A 20,600-nucleotide genomic window follows, 5' to 3' on the forward strand; every position below is an offset into this window, starting at 1 on the left:
CATGTAGTGTGGAGTCATTCAATCTGTCTGATCTCTCGTCCTAGTCCGCATAGGATGGCTCGACAATCCCCTGAACAGTAAGACATCAAGAGAAGCCAGCTAATCCACTAATGTCATCAGAGGCAACCTGGCTGACCTTTAGCTTCTTCTGGTAGACCAGCTGGCTGTTCTGTATGGAGAACCATCTCCTGAGGAAGAGAGAAAGAGAGAGAGAATTGAGAAAGGGGGTGAGGATAAATTTTATTTGTTTGTTTGTTTGTTTGTTTGTTACATTGATATATTCCAGCTTTTCCTCCAGGGAGTTCAAAGTTGGAATTCAATGGAACAGAATATTCTGCACCATAAATTGTAAGCTGTAGAAATTAAAATTAGAATAATTAAAATTAAAATAATTAAAATTAAAATAATTAAAATTAAAATTATTTTCATGGGAGAAAGGTGGGATAGAAATACAATTAAATCCTCCTCCCAACATTTCTATCCTCCTTTTCCCCTGGAGAGCTCAAGGTGGCAGTGCACAGTTCCTTCCCCTCCCCATTTTATCCTCCCAACAACCCTATGAAGTAGGTTAAGCTGAAAGACTGTGACTGGCCCAAGGCCACCCAGTGAGCTGCAATGAGTGGGGATTCGAACCCTGGTTCCTCAGATCCTAGTTCGACACTCTAAGCACTACGCCACCACAAAAATCTCTCACGGTCATGGCTTTTATGGAAACACACAGATCCCAACGTACCGGTTCCAGGTCTTGAACGCGTTGCTCGCTCTCTTGAAGAGGTACCCTTCCATCACCACCCCATTGGGGGCATCGACGTTGAATTCCACTTTGGAATCATCGTAGGAAAAGTCCTATAAGCCCAAGGCAAGCAGAGATGTGCCATCAACAGGGATGAGTGAATCTGTCAGTTTTCATTTCTCTCCGTTCCTCCTTTTTTCCATTCTTCAGCTTGCCATATATACACATCAGATTGTGACTTGCTTTTTGAAAGACAAGTCCTCATGAAAATGCAGCAGCCTCTTACCTCATATTTCTCCTACGAGATGCATCTTTGCATGCGATTCTGCCTAATTTGCTCAAAGCAATTTCCCCTAATAATACTGCATTTTTATGGGCTGCTTGCACTCTTTACACCTCGTGTGTGCATTTCGAAGCATACGACTTGGCTTGAGAACTGCACTGCAAAGGTTGGGGAAGTGTAATTCTTGAAGAATTATGGTTCACTTCTTCCCAATCTCTACATGTAACCCTCCTATATTTTAAGGGAAGGGTTCCAGATCAGCACCAGTGCATTTGCTCTGTGTTGTCGCTGTTAAAATTTCTATACCACCCTAAATCCGCAGGTCTCAAGGTGCGTTGCAAAGTCCCAGATTCACTCCTCGGCATCTCCAGGTGAGGCTGGGAGAGACTCCTGCCTGAAACCCTGAAGAGTCACTGCCAGTCAGTGTTCTTCATCCTTGGTTTCTCATATGGTATTGGACTACAACTTCCATCATCCACAGCCAGCTTAGCTAGGGATGATGGGATCTGTAGTCCGCCCGTACATAGGGACTCAAGTTTGAAGAACACTACAGTGGTACCTCAGGTGAAGAACTTAATTTGATCTGGAGGTCCATTCTTAACCTGAAACTGTTATTAACCTGATGTACCACTTTAGCTAATGTGGCCTCCCACCGCCACACAATTTCTGTTCTCATCCTGAAGCAAAGTTCTTAACCCGAGGTACTATTTCTGGGTTTGCGGAGTCTGTAAACTGAAGCGTCTGTAACCTGAAGCGTCTGTGACCTGAAGCGTCTGTAACCTGAGGTAACTCTATAGTGTAAACGATACTGAGCTAGGTAGCCTGACTTGGGATAAGGCCACTTCCTCCATCCCTGTGAGCAGGAGAGGACGGGTGGTCAGGCTTTGGGCCTAGCCATCTCTCGTTTGAGAAGCCAGCCGCTGAAGAAGTATTTTGAACTTGGAGTTTTATTCAAAGTTTTGGTGTTAGATATTCCACCACCGCCTCCCTTATCTGCGAAACAAATGCCACCATAGATGACGGGAGGAGGAGCACGGTGGGGGAGACTTATAGGCCAGGCCGGCTTCTGTTTAATTGGAAGCTCCCTGGCTCTAATTGAGCGCCAGGCTGTCTTTCTGAGGCCATGACTCATCCCACTGCATCCCTTCATCTCCTGTCCGCCTTCTTCCCTTTATTATGACACCTTCCTGGTGAGCCAGCATCCCCCAGCATGGAAATAACTCATCCTAATGAGAGTGAAGTGCATGTTGCCTAGCAACCAGGCTTCGCTGGGGCCTATAATGCGCCGAGCGGGCAAAAAGGCACTTAAGTTAATGGTTGCCGTTGCCTTGAAATTTGTCACTGCTCTGTGGTGCTGGGCCTTAAAAAAAATATTAAGTAGTGTTGTGGGGATATAACACACCCTCCAATTCAAGAGCGAACAATGGGGTGGGGGATAATTGGTACTGTGAAGACCCAGCCTCAAATTGTTAGTCTTTATTATCTGGTGACATTCACACCTTACATTTAGAGCACAGTGCTATATCCTGGGAACTTTAGTTCACCCCTCACAGAGTTTGAATCCATCCCTGGCACCCTTAACAAGCTACAGTTTCCAGGATTTTTTGTGGGGGACGGGGGACGGGACCATATGCTTTAAATGTTTGGTGCAAGTTTGACCCCAGACGCAAAGCATGTTTCTGTTCTGCACTGCAAATTAAACTAGTTCAAAAGCACTTCCTTCTCTGCAGGGAACTATAGTTTTTGGGTTTCTTCTGACAGGATTGTCTGCACGCGTGTCAAAACTGCAGTACTCAGAATCCTTTGGGAAAGCCGCCATTAATCCATGCAAATTAATAGGCAATTAATGTGGCTCAAATTATGACACTTGTTCTTTATTTAAAATCTTACGTTTACATCCTCCCAAACCCAGACCAGGCTTACAGTCCTTCGGACCAGACCCCTAAATATTTTGAGGCTGATCTTCCAAGTCATCTCAAGGCAGATTCCATACAATACCACAGAACAAAATTTCCGCAAAATTGTGCAAGTTAAAACCTCCATTGTAGCTCTACGAACATTTCAACCAGGTCAACAGCAATACCTATAAATGCCTTTTTAAGCAAAGACTGCCGAAAGTGGAACAGATTGTCTTGGATGTTGTTAGACTCTCGTTCATTAGAGGCTTTTGAGCAGAGGAGGAAGGGATGGGCATCACCCTCTGCTGTAGAAAGGCGAGTGAGGACTTGTAAGAATATAAGAGCCCAGCTGCTGGATCAGGCCAAAGGCCCATCCAGCCCAGCCTCTGTTGTCACAGTGGCCAAGCAGATAGAATCATGGAGGCTAGAACACTTGCTGGAGAAAAAGGTGACCAATTAATAACAATCACAGAATTGTCAAGTTGGAAGGGACCCTGAGGGGCATCTCGTTCAATCCCCTGCAATGCAGGAATATATGCAGCTGCCCCATTTGGGGATCTAACCTGCAACCTTGGCGTTATCAGCATCACACTCTAACCAACTAAGCTATCCGGGCTCTTGATGTCTTTGGGGAGCCCAGAACACCACTTTTGATTGCCAGTAACTGGTATTCCATAGGTGCTACTGCCTGAAACAGAGAGGCAATGCATGTTCCCTGTGGCTGGTAGCCATTGATAGCCATGAACCTGGCTAAAATCAATTCAATGCTATCCTAGTCGGTGGCCATCATTTCAATGGATGCCTCCCAAATTCTAGTGTTATGAGAGAGGGAGGAAAACATCTCCCTGCTCACTTTCTTCACACTGGGTGCCAGCCAACTTAAAACAACTCATCACGCGGTATAAACTGTTCTTGGACTGTAGGTGAGGGACCACCCAACTGAATGCTCTTTGGTAACCACCTCATTAGGAAGAAGCAAGTGTCAAACATGTCAGACAGAGAGAAGAAAGGGGGCAGGCTTGCTGGCAGCTCAGTGCTTGCAATGCTGGAGAGGTGCGGTAGGGGTTGAAAAATAATGCAATGGGGGAAACACACAGAGGAGGAGATCAGAGCAGAGACGGTAAGGACTAGATGCTTGAAGTTGATTGCGAAAGTATGGCAGACAGCCAACGCTGGGAGAGGGAGAGAGTGGTGGGGATGATCAGTAGTGACTGGAGAAAATTGCTGAAAGTGGAGGTCCAAGCTGAAATCTTTGATGTGGAGAAGGACCAAAGATTCAATATTGCAAAGCTGAGGCTTAAAGGAAGCAGGCCGCCATCCAGAAAACACACAGTCAGAATCTCCTGCCAAATGCCCGGCTGTCATCTGTCCTTGCTTTCATGTCATATCAATAAATGTCATGCCAGCATGCACACTCTCTCTCTCTCTCTCTCTCTCACACACACACACACACACACACACACACACACACGAGACACTTTCTTTACTCCAGGCGATCTCCGCTTTTCCCTTTTCCATACTGATTTGAATTTATATATCCAAGGGTGCCTAGCCTAGCAATGAAAGCTTTTATTTTTATTATTCAAAAAGAGCCACCGGACAATGGTTTCCTTGGGAACCCTGAATGCCCCCTACAAAGAGGCACCAAATTCCCAAAGAGGCGAGCAAGTGGCTCCTTCCCACTGTTGGGATGGAGATGGTTTTGGTGCCTGCCCTGCCTTCAAAATACAGCTACTTTCAAACTGGCCAATGATGAAGCAGGAAACAAAACCAAAGAACAGAGGCACAAATCGCCTGCAATGGGGAAATTTAAAAGGTTCACCATTCTGTATTTCAAATGTATGTGGTGGGGAACTAGAACTCTTTGCCAATGCATTGCTAGGGTCAAACAAAATAAACGAAGCAATCAAGTAAGTCCTGGAGCGACTGATGCTTTTTTGTGGGTTGGAGTGCTCAAATATTTTTTTTTGGGGGGGTGCCTCTTATCACTTAGCCACCTGCCATTTTGATGTTTGTTTGTTTGTTTGTTTTTTAAGGAAATCACATAGTGTTTGTTTGTTTGTTTGTTTGTTTGTTTTTCTAATTGAAATAAACAGAAAAAAGGCTTTAAATCAACAAAGCGCCTTAGTACAACTATATACCATTTTCAGTAGGCCATTGGGGTTAGCAGGTGGGGTGAGAGATGTCATTTGGTTAAGTCTAGGGACAGAATAGGGGAAATTGTGGATTTCCTCAAAGGCCTCCCTTGGGGTCTCAAATTTCAGTGGCATCTTGAACTATGTGAAAAACTGGTCCGTCCGTCCACCCCCATTCCAAATCATAGTCGTAGAACATTGGAAGCCTCCTTTCAAAGAGACAGACTGTGGGTCCATCTACCTCAAGGTTCAGCAAACTTTTTCAGCAGGGGGCTGGTCCACTGTCCCTCAGACAATGGGGGCCAAACTATATTGGGGGGGAATGAACGAATTCCTATGCCCCACAAATAACCCAGAGATGCATTTTAAATAAAAGGACACATTCTACTCATGTAAAAACACACTAATTCCCGGACCATCCGTGGGCCGGATTTAGAAGGCGATTGGGCCGGATCCGGCCCCCGGGCCTTAGTTTGCCTACCCATGATCTACCTCAGTACAGTGGTGCCCCGCAAGACGAATGCCTCGCAAGACGAAAAACTCGCTAGACGAAAGGGTTTTTCGGTTTTGCGTTGCTTCGCTAGACGAATTTCCCTATGGGCTTGCTTCGCAAGACGAAAACGTCTTGCGCTTTTTTCTTAAAGCTGCTTGAAGAGGCGCAGTTGCGACGGACCGTGCTTCGCAAGACGAAAAACATCGCAAGACGAAAAGACTCGCGGAATGAATTATTTTCGTCTTGCGAGGCACCACTGTATTTTCTATGCTAACCAACAGGGGCTTTCCAGGATTTCAGACAGGGAGACTCTCCCAGCCGTACCAGGAAATGCCGGGGATTGAACCTGGGACCTTGTGCATGCAAGGCAAATGCCCTACCACTGAGCTATGGCCCCTTCATTGAAAGGGAACTTGAGCACAATTAGAACATTGGTAGAGTGGTGTCCTATGCAGAACTGGTATCTATGAACTGTCATGAGCTTTAGTGTTAATTCTTTCCTTGAGGAGCTCATAGACCCTTTTAATTCAACTTTAAAAGACAGGAACAGCAATGCTGGGTTAATAGAGAATCTGCTTTGCATATGGAAGTTCCCAGGTTCAACACACAGAAACACACCCCATATCTCCAGGTAAGGCTGGGACAGAACGCCAGAGAACTGCTGCCAATCAGTGTGGACAATACTGAGCTAGGTGGACCAGTGCTCTGACTCTGTGCAAGGCAGCTTCCTATGTTTCACTGCATTGTGGTCATTTAGACTCACCAATACCTTTCCACATGCTTCAGTCTGCTAATTGGTATAAATGTTAACGGCGTAATTGCCTTGTGGGTGAAACCCTTGCCTTAAAACATCACCACATGAAGGAGTGGATAAACTCCGGAACTACTGACCCTTTGAAAAATGCATGAACTAGCTAGTGTAAGAAGGTGAAGAGGCAGCAGCTTCTGAAGTCTCTCTCTCCCTCTCTTCCCATTCCTCGTGGCATCTACCACAATCCTAAACATTGGATGTGGCAGGTCAGCTCATCAACTGCATATGTGAAGTCATCCGTGCATGAAGAGAAAGCAGCCGATCACATTCAATAAGGATTATGGCTGGGGGTTTTTCCTCTTTTTTTCTGTTGCATGAAGCATAAGGACAAGCTAAGAGGAGAGAGGGGCAATCTGTAGTCTTTAGGTCTTCTGGAGGCCAGTTGCGGAGTGCATACTGGATCCCTGCATTCTGTATAGCTCTCTCTCTCTCCCCCTCTCTCTCATGGAATCATAGAACTGTAGAGTCGGAAGGGTCCCTGAGGATTATCTAGTGCAATGCAGGAATTATGCAGCAGTCCCATAAAGGGATTGAACCCGCAACCTTGGCATTATAAGCACCACAGTCTAACCAACTGAGCAATCCCTTGCAGGCACAACTTATAAAACTGACAGGATCATGGACTATAACATTTCAGGATACAGGTGGGAGATGCTAAATTTCATCAGGCATTGCCCTTGGGCATTCATAGTTACCTTTATATCCATAAGGACTAGCACCTTGAGTATTGTTTTTAAGGAGAGATGAGATTCTCGGGGTACTGAAAATTGGACCAAGTGCCAAATTTTGTGTTTGAACAGTGCGATCCTGAGATTGAGAAATATCACAATCCTTCTCTGACATGCGATCTGTCACACATTGATCTTGCTGCTGCATCTACACTGAAAACATCTGCCATTATTTGATTGAAGCTACATACCTTCTACCCTGAACTATCCAACTGAGTTGTTCTTATTCTGGTTCATTTGGACAACTGATTTTGCCTTGCTTTGAATTGTACATCTCGGCATATAATTTTAAATGAAACTCACTATAGGTTGTATCCAATGCTAGCCGTGCTCAGAGTAGACCCCCTGAAGTTAATAAATGTATTCTGAGTAGAACTTAGCTGGTTACAACCATGTATATGTGTGTGTGTGTGTGTGTGTGTGTGTGTGTGTGTGTGTGTACACACACACATCCCTTCTACATGTGTAACATCATGGAACTTTGAAGTGTCAGGCATAGCCCTACTGGCTTTAGCCCAAACGTAGCAGAGTTTTCCTGCACAGCGAAGAAGCTAGTTGCGGCAGTAATGACTAGTCAGCTAGACTCAGAATAACTATTTACAGGATTTATTAAAAGGAAAAAATAAAACCAGCAGAGTTTCTGCATACAAATAAAAGCAAAATAAATCCTTCCTTTCTCTCTCTCAAAACCATACACAGCACTTCTAACTCCTAACACACCTCACACCAAACTGAGCTAACAATCCCTTGATAACAGAGTTGAGTGCTGCTCGTTAACCAATCAGAGTGAGTAGTTTCTAGGTCAAGCAGACCTGGGCTTTCTGCCAAGAGTAAATTGACACCAGCTTGAGTTAATTGTGCTAAGCTAGAATCTGCAAGTTTCCACGAGAACCAATTAACAGAAACTGAACATAACATTCATCAGCAGTGCCACAGGTTCCACAACCCTGGCTTAGGGAAAGACTGCTGCTCACTGGCACAACACAGAAGGTACCTCGCTCGGTTCCCAGAATCTGTAATTGCAAAAGAATCCTGCACCCAGGACTGCTGTTGTTCCAAATATATCACAGCTCACTCTACTCGAGGCAGAAGATTCAGCTCTCCCCTTCTACACCCTTCCTGCTTCAGAAGACAACTCTCCCATCACCTCAGACTGTAGAGAGGACTGCCTGTAGCTTCCCTTGCTCCACAGCCAAGCAGGAGCAAACGAATGCAGTATCACAAATCACTCTCCCAAGGTGGAAGCCACACTGGAGAGCCAAGCAAACTCCAGCCCTTTGCTGAGACAACATCTTTCTCTGGCTCAGCTAGCAGAAGGCACTCGGAGCTATCCATGGTGCTGGCCGCTGCTTACTGGAATCTGATTTCACTAAGCCAGTAGCAATCCAGCTTGCCCCAGCCTCACTCAACCTACCTGGCAATACTTCCAGCCTACCTGACGTTGACCTGACCTACTTGGCTGCACCTGAGTGACTTCAACCTGAAGCTTCCCAACTCAGCTCACCTCTTCTCTTGTGGACCCACAAGTCCAAACAAAACAGGCTATGTATTAGGTGATAAAGATGGGGGAAAACACTCGCTTGTGACCATTGAAAGCCACTGATTGTTTGCATACCCTAGGTTCCTTTTGGAAGGAAGGGTGAGATAGAAATGTAATTGCAAATAAATAAACCTCTAGGAAAAAGGGGCATCTTCAGCTGTGATTCCTGAATACCAGGGGTTTGGACTACGTGACTCTTACGGATCCCTTCCAATTTTATTATTCTGGATCAGAATGATTTGCTTCCAGCTTTCCTAGAGGTTTTCTATTCTATAAATTTACTTCTGGGCATTCACACACTTTCTCTCTGGGATCACGTGAATATGTGCACAGAAATACAATCCCATCGGTACAGCAGAGTTATTTCTGCAAAAGCCAGCCATCCTACAGACACACACAGAGAGGCACATGTGCACACAGGCTTTTCCACATGCCTGCTTGTTCAGCCACATGGACCAAGCAGGGATGACATAATCCATTGTGCTTTTGTTTCTTTCCCTTGAGGAATGATCAATCACACACACACACACACACACCCTATCCACATGCCTCGCTCAGTCCCGTTATCTGAAAAAAGAGCTCCTTGCAGACCAATCTGGTGAAACACTCCATCTAGCTTGGTGCTGTCTGAGTGTTTTCATCACACCTTTTAAAAATAAAAAGCGCTCTTCCACCTCCCCCACCCATTTGCATCACCTTTGCAGCACAAAAATCAACGCCCACATCAGCGAAAATGTGTTTGGTGTAAACGTGTGATCGGAAAACAGAGAGAACCTGTTTTTGTTTTTAAAAAACTCCAACCAATCACACATTTGTCGTCGTGGGAGAGAGCCCACCTCCCTGCACCCCCCCCCCAAGGCTGCAGCCAGAGACATTTTGTATGAAATGCTACTCATCCAATTGAAGAAAGAAACAAAATCTTGCTAAAATTAAGGATACTTAAGAATCTCTCCCACCAACTCACAGCACGCGAAGCCACCTTATGCCGAAACAGAATACTGGTTTGGTCCTGCTTACAAACTTACACTCTCTGAGGTCTTTCATAGAACCAATACCTTCTCCTTCACCAAACTCTTCTTCTTCTTCTTCAGTGTGCAATGATCAGAAGACAGATCTCTGTCTGAAGGAGCTTACAGTCAAAAAAAAAAAACCTGATCCAAGAGGGGGAAGCAGATGGGGACACCCACCCGAAATTTAATCTCCAGGTTTGTTAATCTACAGACCACTGCATTTCCCTTCCCTCCTGCTTCCCCATCTGTCAAGGGACCAGTGAGTTTTGCCTAAGGGTGGAGACAGACCTGGGTAACGGCTGGATTTTGAAAAAGATTTTCAAGTATGTTGGGGGGGGGGTCACCCTTGTAAGCTTCTTCTTCCCAGCAGGACAAGGTGCAACCTGAAATCAGCATAGCATCTAACAGGTCCTCCTTTGTTTTGTTTTGTTTTGTTTTGTTTTGTTTTGTTTTGTTTTGTTTTGTTTTGTTTTGTTTTGTTTTGCTTCTCTTCATTCCATTTACATCCCACTTTTTCTTCCTCCAAGGAGCAAAAGGGTGTGATACACAGCTCTCTCTTTCCTCTCCATTTTAAATTCACAACAACCTTGCAAGGTAGGCTAAGAGACCCAAAGTCAACTGGTGAGCTTCATGGCTGAGCTGGGATTTGGTCCCTAGTCTACCAGGTCCTAGTGCTCTCACTAGTGTGGTGTAGTGGTTAAGAGCAGTGGACTCGTAATCTGGTGAACTGGGTTTGATTCCCCGCTCCTCCACATGCAGCTGCTGGGTGACCTTGGGCTAGTCACACTTCTTTGAAGTCTCTCAGCCTCGCTCACCTCACAGAGTGTTTGTTGTGGGGGAGGAAGGGAAAAGGAGATTGTTAGCCGCTTTGAGACTCCTTAGGATAGTGATAAAGTGGGATATCAAATCCAAACTCTTCTTCTTCACTACTACACCACACTGGCCTGCTATCTCTTTCCATGTTCCAGCTGAAGACTGTGACCAAATGCAAAGTCCCTGCCCCCCCCCTCTCTCTCTCTCACACACACACACACACATGAAACACACATAGTGTTTGCTGTCTAGCCTGACAAAGAATTCTAGGGAATTCAAAAAGCTTACACACTGATTTGGCACACCCGATTTTGTGCCTGTATTAGCCACTGCCCCAATACAGAATATGTATGTTGGGTTCGCAAGCCTGGAATCTTTCCAGGTGTCAATGGCAAGGACCTTTAAGAGCAGATCCACACCACACATTTCAAACCCGTCCAATGCACATTGAAAGCATGTGACCTCCCCCCCCCCAAAAAAAAGAACAATAGGAACTGTATTTTCCCTTGTGGAGCTACAATTTCCAAGCACCTTTAACAAATGAAAGTCCCCGGGTTTCTTTGGAGGTAGTCGTGCGCTTTAGCAGAAGCAAAATGGGTTATGTCATCTCTGTGTGTTGGATGTTCTTTACATATATGGTGTGGATCTGCTTTAAAGGACGGGCCATAATTCATCAGCACAGCATGTGTGCTGCTTGCTGAGAGTGGCAGGCTTGATCCCCAACCTCTCCAGCTAAAAGACAGCAGGTGATGGAAAAGGCAAGTTCATTCTTCAGCACATCCTGTTAAAGGATCTCAGTCAGTGTGACACAATGGTTAGAGCGTTGGACTAGGACCTAGGAGACCAGGGTTCAAATCCCCACTCAGCTTGTTTCTCATTCTCATCCTAACCTACCTCACAGGTGAAATGGGGATGAAATGGGGAGAAGGAGAAGGATATACACCACTTTGAGCTCCTTGGTGGAGAGGTGGGATATATCAAATTAAATTAGCAGGCAATGGGGAAGGCCCTTCTCTGCTGCAGAGCTCCGGAGAGCCTCTGCCAGTCAGAGCAGGCAATACTGGATGAATAGTCTAACCTAGTATAACACGGCTCCCTATGTTTCGCATCCAAATACTGCGCATTTGCCACATCCGCTTCCAAAGCCCCAAAGGAATATTATAGCATCAAGTTACAAAAACACACACAAAGAGAGAGTCAATTGCAGCAACATCCAGATCTGTCGTTTCTGGACAATGAAAGATTTAAAAGGGTGGATCCCGAACTCAGACTATGTAGATTCTATACAAAGCTGCAGAACTACAAACACCCAACTTGGTTTTCTTACATAAATAAGGGCCCGCCAATACCCAGGTTAATGCGGATCGTGAGCCCCTTTAATTCTCCCTCGTTCTCTTTCCATTGCTGCTGTCCCACGCTCTCTAAGTCCACTTTCCCTATGCTCTGAAAATCTGAATAGGAGAGCTACATCAGTTGCACAGGGAGCCTCCAGATTTAGGGAGAAGAAAGTGTGGGGCGGCAGCAGCAGTTGAGAGGAGAAGGCGGCGTGGACGAGGGGGAATTAAAGGAGGCTCAGGGGTTCGCCATCCCCATTAAGCCAAGCTACGGAAGGACCCTAAAAGCTGAAGGTGTTGCTGACCCCCTCCCCTCCTCCTTTTACAGCCCTCCGGCACCCTAACCCTTGCGACAAAGGGAAGGGAAGACGGCATGCAATTGCATCCCGAAGACCGGCTGCATCTCTGGAGTTCCAGAGAAACAGTCCCTTACCAGAAGGTACTCAAGTCTGCCGAAAATCTTCATGACCCCGTCGTTTCAGCTGTGCGCACGGATCTCTTTTCGGGACACTCTCCGGAGTGGCAGTGTTGTATGGCACACCTCGAGATTGGAGAGATGCTCTGCCCCCCTCACTGCCAACACACACACACACACACACACACACACACAGAGCTTTTTTAACCCCTCCCACTCCCGTTTCGCTCTGCTAGGGCCCGGACCGCAGGGTTCTCTGTCTCCAGCCTGTGGACCACCTGCTCCATCCCTCCTCCTCTTCCCTCCCTCCCTCCCTCCCACCCTAAGGATAGTGGCTTCCCTTTCACAGCCGATCAGCTTAGCACAAGGGCTAATTATCATACAGCTGTCGCCTGGAGATGGAGGGGGTGCAGAGAAGATGCAGTGGGGTTTGACAGGGAGGGGGGAAACTCCACCATGTGGCCTTTGACCCCGCTCTGGAGGGACTCACTGAGCTTCTACGGAAAGCCACTTCCTACCAATATTGCCTTCCCTCCTGTCCCACCCTGTTCTCCACCAGCCCCCGTCTACCCACAGCAAATGCATTGGTGGGCTGCCACCTGCGGAGACGGGGACCCCCTCCTTGGCCAAGCCAAAGCTCTGCCTGCAACCTGTCGGAGGAGGACGATAAAGCAACGCGCCATATGGCCAGCCCGGTTAAGTTATTTATTTTCAAAGCCTCCCTCTTAAATCAACCTGACGGGCGCTGCCCCGGCACAGATACTCCCTCCTTGTTCCCACGCATTCACGAGCCAGGCAGCTCTCCAACCATCCCAGAAGTCCTGGAAGAGGACCAGGCCCCTGTAGCGGAATGCGCCACCCATCAAATGACATGGGGGGGACGGACGGTGGACGGATAACAGAACCCCTTCCAGTAAACACTGGAGTTTTAATATGCAAATATATATTTTTTCCATCACCTGGGTGCCTTCCCGTTTCCTTTTATAATTTAATATTTAATTGCTGTCACCACTGCAAGTTCTTATGGCAACAGGCAGGTAAGAAACCTAATATTATAACTAAATAAAAAATAGGCATTTGATACCAGTGTTCCGGCGTCAGCACTCCCTGCCCTCTCTCCCTCCACAAACAAATTGTTTAGCCTCCCACCCTCTGATCCGTCATGGATACGCTTAATCCTTTATAAGACCGTAACAGCAGCTTTGCCAGATCGGGCCAAATGTCCACATTAACTGAAGTAGCTAAGTAGCTAAGAAGAACCTCCAGGTTCAGAGGCAGTCTATTTTGGAATTCTAGATGCCAGGACGACCACAAGACACCTGACGGGAGAAAGAAGAAAAGGTCTGCAGGAGCAGGGACCGAGCAACAGGAGCTCACCCCGTTGTGGGGATTCGAACCACCGACCTTCTGATCGGCAAGTCCTAAGCTCTGAGGTTTAGCCCACAGCGCCAACCGCATCCCTCTGTGCTTATAGGAACATAAATAGAGCCCAGCAGGATCAGGCCACAGACCCCACTCTAGACCAACATCCTGCTCTCACAGTGGAAGAGACAGGAGATAGGAGACAGCACCCTCCCTACATATTGCCTCCGACAGTGGAGGTAGAGCAAGGTGTTACAGATTTTTTGGGAGGGACCGAAATTAGAAATGAATAAATGGTAGGATTTTGATTACAGTGGTACCTTGGTTTAAGAACAGCTTAGTTTATGAACAACTTGGATTAAGAATGCTGCAAACCCAGAAGTAGGTGTTTTGGTTTGTGAACTTTGCCTTGGAAGCAGAACATGTTTGGCTTCCTGTTGAGTGTGTTCCATTTGTAATTTGAGGCCCCCGCTGCTATGGGAAAGCATGCCTTGGTTTGAGAACACTTTGGTTTAAGAATGGACTTCCGGAACGGATTAAGTTCGTAAACCAAGGTACCACTGTATTTGGGAGAAATGCAAGCTGCATAGGTATTCCTGAGCTAGCCAATGCAAAACGGCCGTTAAGAAACAACACAGGCCACTGAGGGCCATTGGCAATGCTGTCCTCCCCCCTTGCCTTCAGGTATGAACAGAGACTGGGGGTTTGGAGGTTGCCAGGGTAATTGGGTGTCAGGTGTCAGGAAAAGAGAGGTTTCTAGTTGTTGTTTTTAGCAAGGTGGTCTGGGAAGAAGGAGGAGGAAGGAACACTGGGATCCATCTTGGGCAGGCTGGCTGAAGTCTGGCTGGGAGAGATGCCGTAAGGGATAAGCCCCTCTTGAAATGACCATGCTGCAAGATCTGGACACCTTCCATGCAGACTAAAGGTGTAAATAGGTGAATAAACCATATTGGGTAAAGCTACGACATTTTTCCACTGTGTCTCAATTCTCCAAAGGGACAGAGACCCCAGGTGATCTCCTGGATCCCACAGGAATCTTGCAGGGAGTGGGGGTGGCACACAACTTTTGTAACAATAGCCGCTGTGGCTGGTGCCTGCTTACAGCCTTAAAGGTAAAGGTAAAGGGACCCCTGACCATTAGGTCCAGTCGCAAATGACTCTGGGGTTGTGGCGCTCATCTCGCTTTATTGGGCGGGGAGCCAGCGTACAGCTTCCGGGTCATGTGGCCAGCATGACTAAGCCGCTTCTGGCGAGCCAGAGCAGCGCATGGAAACGCCGTTTACCTTTCCGCCGGAGTGGTACCTATTTATCTACTAGCACTTTGATGTGCTTTCGAACTGCTAGGTTGGCAGGAGCAGGAGCAGAGATTCGAACCTCCAACCTTCTGATCAGCAAGTCATAGGCTCTGTGGTTTAACCCACAGCGCCACCCATGTCCCTTACGGCCTTATCCTCCATTAATTTGCCTCCCCCCTTCTTAAAAATGAGAGAATGGCTAAGGAGGATCCATGCTGGCCCATCTTGCCCAGCATCCTGTTCTTACAGTGGCCAACCAGATGCCTCATTGAGCGCAACAGCCATTCCCCCCCCCCACGTGATTGCCAGCAACTGGCATTCAGGAGCACTCTGGCTAGCAGCCATTGAATTTTGGTGAATAATCTGCTTTTAGCCCTTTTCCCCCTCGCCCCGCCCTCAGCGTCCCCCAGCTGTCAGGAAAGTTAGCCGAAGGCCATAAAATCCAAGCGCCTGCCCCCACCAGCCTTTGCTCGCTCTCACGCAAGGATTTTATTCTTCGTGCAAGAGGGAGGCTCAAGTTGGTTTGGCTTCTGTTTAAGCGGGGCTTGTTTTCCTACAGGGCGTAAATCAGCCAAAAAGGGGAACTCCTCCTCCGAGGTGCAAAGGAGCTGCAGCACGCAATCTGGAAGACAGCGGTTAGCGAGAGGACAAAAGCATCTGGGAATGATGGCTGTCCAGGGAATACGTACAAAAGGGTCCCTCCTGGGAAAAGGAAGGGAAGGGCAGAGCAAGGGGGTGTTGGGACAGCCCCCGCCAAAAGGGAAAGAATAACTGGGCTCCTACAAAACCATCGATATTTTGCTGATAGGGATACTGGCAAACTCTAGTTGTGCAATGAAAAGGCCTCTCCCAGATGTCCTGTTTATTGCAGATTTGTGAAGATTTGGGAGCAACTCCCATCAAAAGTTCACTGTCTATTTAACTTATGATACAATGGTAGGCATGTTTGCTCAGATCAGGTGTTTGCCTCTGGGTGTTGCTGAACTACAACTCCCACCAGCCCCAACTAGCATGGCAGCTGTCGTTTTAGCTCAGAAACATCTGGAGGGCCACAGGTTGCCACACCTGATTTAGAATTGTTATTTTTATTGCTGCTGTTGTTGAATTTGTATACTGCCTTATACCCGTGGTCTCTGTGCGTTTTATGGGCAAACTCCCAGGATAAGGGGCTATAGGATTGCAGCCAAGGTTTTGGTTTAGGGTTCCATTTGGGAAAATCAGGCCTCTCACTCCTTCAATGGGTCTAGCAGGAATTCAACAGGTTGAGCCTTAAAGTGAGAGCTGCCACACCTAAAGCCGAAGTAGTGGTCAGAGGGGTGGCTTTCCGATGCAGAGGTCACTGTCCCTAGCCAAGAGGTAGCAACAGAGAGGGTGGCACGGTGTGGATACAGTGGCAGAACCGGTATCACATTCCCTCCACTGTGCCCACACTGCACCAGCTGGTCAGATCGCAAAGGGCAAGGTGTCAGCAAGGTGGGTACCACGCTCTTCACTATGCCACAGTGCCCGTCCCTCCTGCTTCCTCCCCCGCTCCATCAGATTAATTAGGCCAACCTGGTAGCATCTGCACGATGCATCAATTAATTCCCTGGGCCCAGTGGATTTCAAATTCTGTCCCACTCTTAACTCTCACAGCACACCATGTTCCCTTCAGGAGGCATTGCTGTCAAACCATGAATGCCCTGGGCTCTGTACCTCCTCCTCTCCCCCGCCCCCCCACCTGCTTGTTCAGGAACACCAGTTCACTGGAGTAAGTGGATGACAGTGGATTTGTCAATGAATCCCGTGCCATCTGCGGCCGGCTTTCTCTGTGATCCGGATTTGGGCCTAAGTGCCCCTTTTGGCACTTGTAAACATGGTTACACGCAGAGACGCAGGAGGGGGATGTCCTGACCAAGATAACAGCTGCACGGGCAGAAGATAAAATCTGTCCATTTCAATGTATCTCAGTTTCTCAGTTGTCCAGTGTTAACTGCAGCCCCCCACATTTCCGTGATTTTTCTTTGAAAGCCCTCCTGAAAATCCACCAGCATTTTAGTTTAGCTGGGTTATATCTAGCTACCGTTCTGCTTAAAGTAGACCCGCTGAAATCAATGGACCCAAGTTTTCTATTTGCATTTATACCCCACCTTTTCCCTCATTGAATTCCCACAACAACCCTGTGAGGTAGGTAAGGCTGAAAGTTTCTGACTGGCTCAAGGTCACATCTTGTGAGCTTCACAGCCAAGTGGGGAATTTGAACTCTGGTCTCCCAGCTCCTAGTCTGACACTTTAAATGCTATCCCACTGTTAGTCATGTCTATGGATCAATCACTTAGAGATGGTGCTTTAGAAGGCAATTAATACATTAATTGCATCAATAACAGATGATGATGATGATAATAATAATAACTGTTAACTTCTATGGGTCTACTCTGAGTAGGACAAACATCTCTTTACACAGTTTCCCTGAATCTACACATTTTTGCAATTTCCCCTAATGCAACTTGCATTTTATGTTATTTTTCACCAGTTATACACATGTTTGTGCAGTTATAGAAACATGTTTGCACACATTGTGTTGCATCCAATGTTAGTCCTACTCAGAGTGGACCCACTGTAATCAGCGGACCTGACCAAAGTCCATTCACTTCAATGGGTGTGCTCTGAGTAAAACATAGCTGTAAAACGTAAGTTAGTCGCCTGGGTCCATTAATTTCAATGGGTCCACTATGAATAGGGCAAACGTTGCATCCAGTCCATTTTTTTGTTTGTTTGGAGAACTGCGTTGTAAAAAAAATTGGGGGGGGGGAAGTGTAGATTTCAAAGGACAGCTGCATTTTGGTTTGTGTATCCTTTCAGGAAGTGTAAATTAACTGAGTTGCTCTCCTGTCTTTACATAGAAGGCAAGTTGGTCTAGGTTCTGAGGTTCAAACCTAGTGGTGCTAACTTTGAGACAGAAGTCCAGAGCCCACTGTGCAGAAGGAGGAGAGTCCTCAAATGCAGAAGCAACCACATTTTGAAGTAACTTAATAATAATAGACATGACTATCTAAGGATAGATCCCCCTTCGAAAAGACCACAAAGCCCAGAGTATAATTGCACCTCTTATCAAAACCATCTGGTCCCACAAAAGACTGCTGGACACAGGAGCACTCTTCCTGCTAATGAGACAGTGTCTGGGAACTTGGACGCAGCAACAAGTGACTTGGGGAGAATGCTCTCCACATGTTCAGAGACACCCTTGTCAACCAACCCAACAGTTCTAAGGAAATTTAATCCTTGGCTGAGTGCCACACCAGATGGAAACAGCCGCATTCATGTTTCCCTGCACAGTCATAATCCAACCCCTCTCCTGCCAATGTTAACACTGTGAGCAGGATAGAACAAAAGGCCAAGGGGCAGTGATCTAGAGCAAGTTTCACAAGTGTATAAACAATCAGGAAACACGTAGGCTGGTACTCACCTGCAGAAGAGTCTGGAAGGGCATGTTAGAAATTGGTGGAGAAGGAGGGAAGAAAAAGGGAGAGGAAAGAAACAGTATTACTTAATTGGAGTTTATTCATAAAAACATCTAAGGCTGCTAGATGCAATTTCTGAATCCAGACACCAGTGGAACTCCAAGACTCAGGACTGTGCTAATAATAACAATGGCATTCTTCAACCGACCCCATCCAAATTCTGCGACATGCATGCAGCAAACAAATGAAGCATTTGTAAAAAAAAAAAATGTTATGCCACAATAACTATTTCTGCAAAACCTTTTTCCGGGTGCACTAACCGCATAGATGAGCTGTGCACTGTAGCCCTGTTCCCTATCCCTATCCCTGTTATAGCTTTGAGCTGCTTTTCAGCAAATTTCCCCCATGTGCTGTCAAATTTTAGCTGTGCAACCATAAGAACTAGAAACGTGCTCTCTTTTTCTTTCTTTCCAAAATGCAAGGTGGAATTCTGTAGGTGGAATTCTGTAAGCAACAACCAGGCCTGGCATAAGACCGCCAAATTTGCAGCCACATTTTCAGGTTATGGAAGCGGTGCGCTTTGGCGCATTTTGACAAGGGGGTTGGGGAGGTACAACATTCACTGGCAATCTCAGCAAACTGAGCTGGCAAAGAATTTACCCAAGACACTGAAGAGCCAATTAGATAAGACACTATTGGTCTGAATAGGCCGATGGGTGTAATTAGGACCTTCCTAACCCAGAGACCCAGAAACCAGGACCTTCCTAACCCAGAGACCCAGAAACCAAAACTGATCCACAGCAATTTAACATTAGCCTCCTGAATCACTGGAAGATGCAATACTTATCATGAGAAATAAACCCCACGGAACTCGAGAGGAATCATAATCTTTTGCTCAACTGGAACCCACAACCCTGGGATTAAGAGTCTTGTGCCCAACCAACTGGGCTATGTTTGCCATTGTTTCTTGGTCAAGGGGAACAGCTTTAAATGAGAAGTGATTTAAAATAGTGTCATTCCCATTCCCATCTATCCCCCTTAACAAACTACAGCTCCCAATATTCTATTATTATTATTATTATTATTATTATTATTATTATTATTATTTGCCAGAATGTGCTGCAAATGTGCTTTAAACGTATGGTGTGCACACAGCATAAATATCCTTTTTAAACCTCTGCTTCTTTGCCTTGGAGGATGTTAGGGGAAGGCTGGATCCAGTTTCCCACAGATCGCAGCCAGTGCTGGAGAACAGACTCCCGTCTCTCCATCCCGCACATCTGCCCAGCTGGCTTCCCCACCCTCCTCCTCCTCCTCTCATCCTTGCCAGATGGCCCACGGCTTCTCCTGCATCAGCCAGCAGATGGGGAAAGGGCTGCAGTCTTGCGGCTTCTTCTCCCTCCTTCCCCCTTTCTTAAGACTGGACCAGGTTGAAATGTGATGTTCCTTCCTTTGCTTGTCACAAGAGATCACAGCACCCCAAAGAGTCAGCGTAAGGGACTGTCAGGAGGGGAAGAAGGGAGAGCTCTAGGAAATAAGTGACTCGCTTTCCTCGCGTTCCCAGTTGTTTTGGGGCTTTCTTTTCTTTCCCAGTCTTTGAGCCCCTGTTTACTTACTTACTTACTTACTTACTTACTTACTTACTTACTAAATTTGTATACCACCCTCCACCCAAAGATCTCGGGGAGCTTCACAGCATAAGTAAACAAAACAATAACAATAATCCCCTGCCCCACTGCCACAAACACATTTAAAAGTACAATCCACAAAAGCACACCGCGACACCACTTTAACAAGTCATGGATTCCCCCCGCCCAAAGAATTATGGAAACTGTAGTTTGTTAAGGGTGCTGCTAGAGAGCTACAGCTTCCAGAGTTCCTTGCAAAGAGGGATTGATTGTTAAACTACGATGGGACGGGAATAAGAGTGGGGAGAGTCTCCTGGCAACTCTCAGCACCCTTAGCAAACGACAGGTCAGAGAATTCTTTGGGGGAAGCCGTGAATGTTTAAAGCGTCATCACAGTGCTTTAAATGCATGATGTGAATGTGGTCGCAGTCGAAGCACCGTCCTGTTCTCGGAGGATGGCCAAACCGATGGCTATGGGAAGCCCACAAACAGGGCTTGAGAACAACAGCACTTGTCTCTACCCTACAGCAGAGTGGCTTCTGAGAGCAGAGTGAGGTTGGTGGAGCACTAATGGACTAGCCCCTGCTCTGCAGACAGAATTATAAATAAAATAGGGCTAAAGTCCTTCATAGGACGCGGGTGGCGCTGTGGGTTAAACCACAGAGCCTAGGACTTGCCGATC

The 20,600-nt window shown here is 46.7% G+C and overlaps 1 protein-coding gene across 6 annotated transcripts in view; it reads right to left on the reverse strand.

Moving 5' to 3' along the window:
- Window positions 1-20,600, reverse strand: part of ACAP3 (ArfGAP with coiled-coil, ankyrin repeat and PH domains 3) — a 149,285-nt gene that overhangs the window by 38,821 nt on the left and 89,864 nt on the right. For 5 of the 6 annotated variants that reach the window (XR_014528394.1, XM_083512958.1, XM_083512959.1 and 2 more), the window contains exons 10-12: window positions 18,296-18,307; window positions 734-846; window positions 137-188 (exon numbers count right to left, since the gene is read on the reverse strand). Coding sequence is in view for 5 of the 6 variants with exons in the window: in XM_083512958.1 (XP_083369084.1) it covers window positions 137-188; window positions 734-846; window positions 18,296-18,307 (177 nt within the window). In the remaining variant the exon portion in view is untranslated. The remainder of the gene's footprint in view (window positions 1-136; window positions 189-733; window positions 847-18,295; window positions 18,308-20,600) is intronic. The other variant, XM_083512960.1, reaches the window with a different exon arrangement.

Source organism: Podarcis liolepis, assembly GCF_965112155.1.
Source record: "Podarcis liolepis genome assembly, chromosome: 7".
NCBI lineage: Eukaryota > Metazoa > Chordata > Lepidosauria > Squamata > Lacertidae > Podarcis > Podarcis liolepis.